This window comes from Myotis nattereri (genome assembly GCF_964212035.1).
Source record: "Myotis nattereri genome assembly, chromosome: 9".
In the NCBI taxonomy this organism is placed as follows: domain Eukaryota; kingdom Metazoa; phylum Chordata; class Mammalia; order Chiroptera; family Vespertilionidae; genus Myotis; species Myotis nattereri.
This window is the reverse complement of record NC_138084.1, coordinates 29,519,742-29,521,835: the sequence shown is the minus strand read 5'-3', so window position 1 is coordinate 29,521,835 and position 2,094 is coordinate 29,519,742. Positions and strand designations below refer to the sequence as shown.

Here is a 2,094-nt window from a genome sequence, read left to right as displayed (position 1 = left end):
TCCTCGTTCCAGCGGAAGTCTTCAGTCTCTGGCCAGAGCTGTTCCTGTAGCTCTTTCCATCTCCCCCCCGCACCCTCCCATACCTTGATCGCTGCTTCCCCTGCAGACCTAACTGATGGGCTCCTGGGTTCCATGGGGCTACCTTGCCTGCAGCCTGGCTTTCTGATCATGTTCATGAACACTGGCCGCAGAAAAGGTGGCTCCTGGGTCTCGGTGTCCTGCCCTGCCTGCAGTATGCAAATTAGCCGCCATCTTTGTTGGCGGTTAATTTGGATATCATGCTGATTAGCCAATGGGAGGTGTAGTGAAGGTATGGTCAATTACCATGTTAGTCTATTATTAGATAGGATAACACTATAAATTGCCTCTTTTCCCATTTCTATTTTTCCAGTTCCTGTTTATCTCTCCTTGCCTGTCTTAAAAGGTTGGTGTGGCTGGCTAATGTGACATAGGGTACTTACTAGGTAAATTATAGTTATCAGTTCAAGGCCAAGTATTTCAAGAAGACTTTCCAGATCCACTTGCAAAGAAAAAGCATTCAATAAATAAATTCAGAGGATGATTACATGAGAAATTTAATGGTAATGTCAGGAACGGTGGCAAGGCATACTTTTCAGACTAATGAGAAAAACTAGAGCAGCCAGATTAAAAACAGCCTATTTGAAGAGATTGCGGGATCACTGACACATTCTGAGGCTGAGGCTGAGAGAAGACTAGACACTTTCCACACCTGGCAGGGCAGCAGTGAGTCTCAAAGTTACTCCAGACTGATCAGGACAGAGGCTCTCATCCCTGCCCCAGACTGGTTCTCGACATGGCCAGGTTTTCCCCAGGAAGGCTTTCTGCTCCAGGTTCATCCACCTCAGGAGTGTCCTGCAGCGCCCTCTGGAGAACCAGTCTCAGGGTGTGTCTCTGCTTCCACCATCGCTGCCTGAAGGAGCCAACGAAGAAGTAAATGATGGGGTTGGCACAGCTGTTGACACAGGACAGAAGTACTACCACCATGGTAACATGAAAGTGGACACTAGGTTTATTTGGAATCCAGATTATGATGAACCAGTAGATGCCGAAGGGCAGGCCACAAAGGAGGAAGACCAGCACCGTGATCAGGACGGTCATGTAGAGCCTGGTGGGCGGCACCCGGTTGGAGCCACACAGCAGTCTGGTCATCAGGGCCAGGCTGGACCCAGAGAGAAGCACAAATAACAAAATCAGCCAGGCCGCAGCGATGAAGTCAAATACTCGACATATGGAAGGGCTGAAAAAACCCAACAGAAACAAAGAGAAATTTTTATCGAGGATGCACAGCAGCAGGGACAGGGCCCACAGCAGGGCACACATTATGGTGGACATGTGTCTGGGGCGGCGGCAGCGGTACCAGATGGGCCACAGGACAGACAGGCAGCGCTCCGTGCTGATGGCGCTGAGAAAGCTCAGGCCTGAGATGTAGGCAAAGGTTGACACAATTGAGAGAAATGTGTCAATTACGCTAATGACAAAATGAAAGTTGAAAACGAAACCTAGACTCTGTATAATCCGGCAGCAGAGGAAGAGGAAGTCGGCCCCCGCCAGGTTGAGGATGTAGACAGAGAAGGCGTTCCCGCGCATGCGGAAGCCCAGGAGCCAGAGCACCACCGAGTTCCCTGCCAGTCCCACCAGGGCCACGGTGAAGACCAGCACAGCTGGGGTCAGGATCGCTTTGTTCCAGTTAGAAAGAGCCCGGTCACTTCCATTGGTTGGTGTGAGCTCGGTCCCCCAGGCTGTGACAGTCATATTTGTGCTCTCAAGCCCTGCAGTGGTGACCCTGGAAGAAAACAAGAGTTGGGCACTGGTACGATCAATGATTCTCAGAGCCATCATGCTGTGGGCTATTGCTGTCCCGTGTTCCAGAGCCGGGAAAGGAGGGTCCAGAGGTTAAGATATTTATGGAAGGACACACAGCCTTGGAGTCCTGCACCTGGATTCAAACCCAGTTCTCTCTCTGACTCTAGAGTCTGGGCTTGCTCTACTGCATTACACAAACCTGCTACTGACATGGGGATATTCTGTAGTCCCACCATGCCCCCCCATCACAGCTCCCACTCACTGTCCGGA

At 51.0% G+C, this 2,094-nt stretch overlaps 1 protein-coding gene across 1 annotated transcript; it reads right to left on the bottom strand.

The window, feature by feature from the left end:
* Positions 1-786: 786 nt before the first annotated feature.
* On the bottom strand, positions 787-1,800 carry LOC308524475 (mas-related G-protein coupled receptor member X2-like; the record flags this gene model as incomplete). Its single annotated transcript, XM_081098938.1, has 1 exon — positions 787-1,800. The coding sequence occupies exon 1, from the start codon at positions 1,771-1,773 to the stop codon at positions 787-789; it is 987 nt and encodes a 328-aa protein (XP_080955064.1). The 5' UTR covers positions 1,774-1,800.
* Between the last annotated feature and the right edge of the window lie 294 nt (positions 1,801-2,094).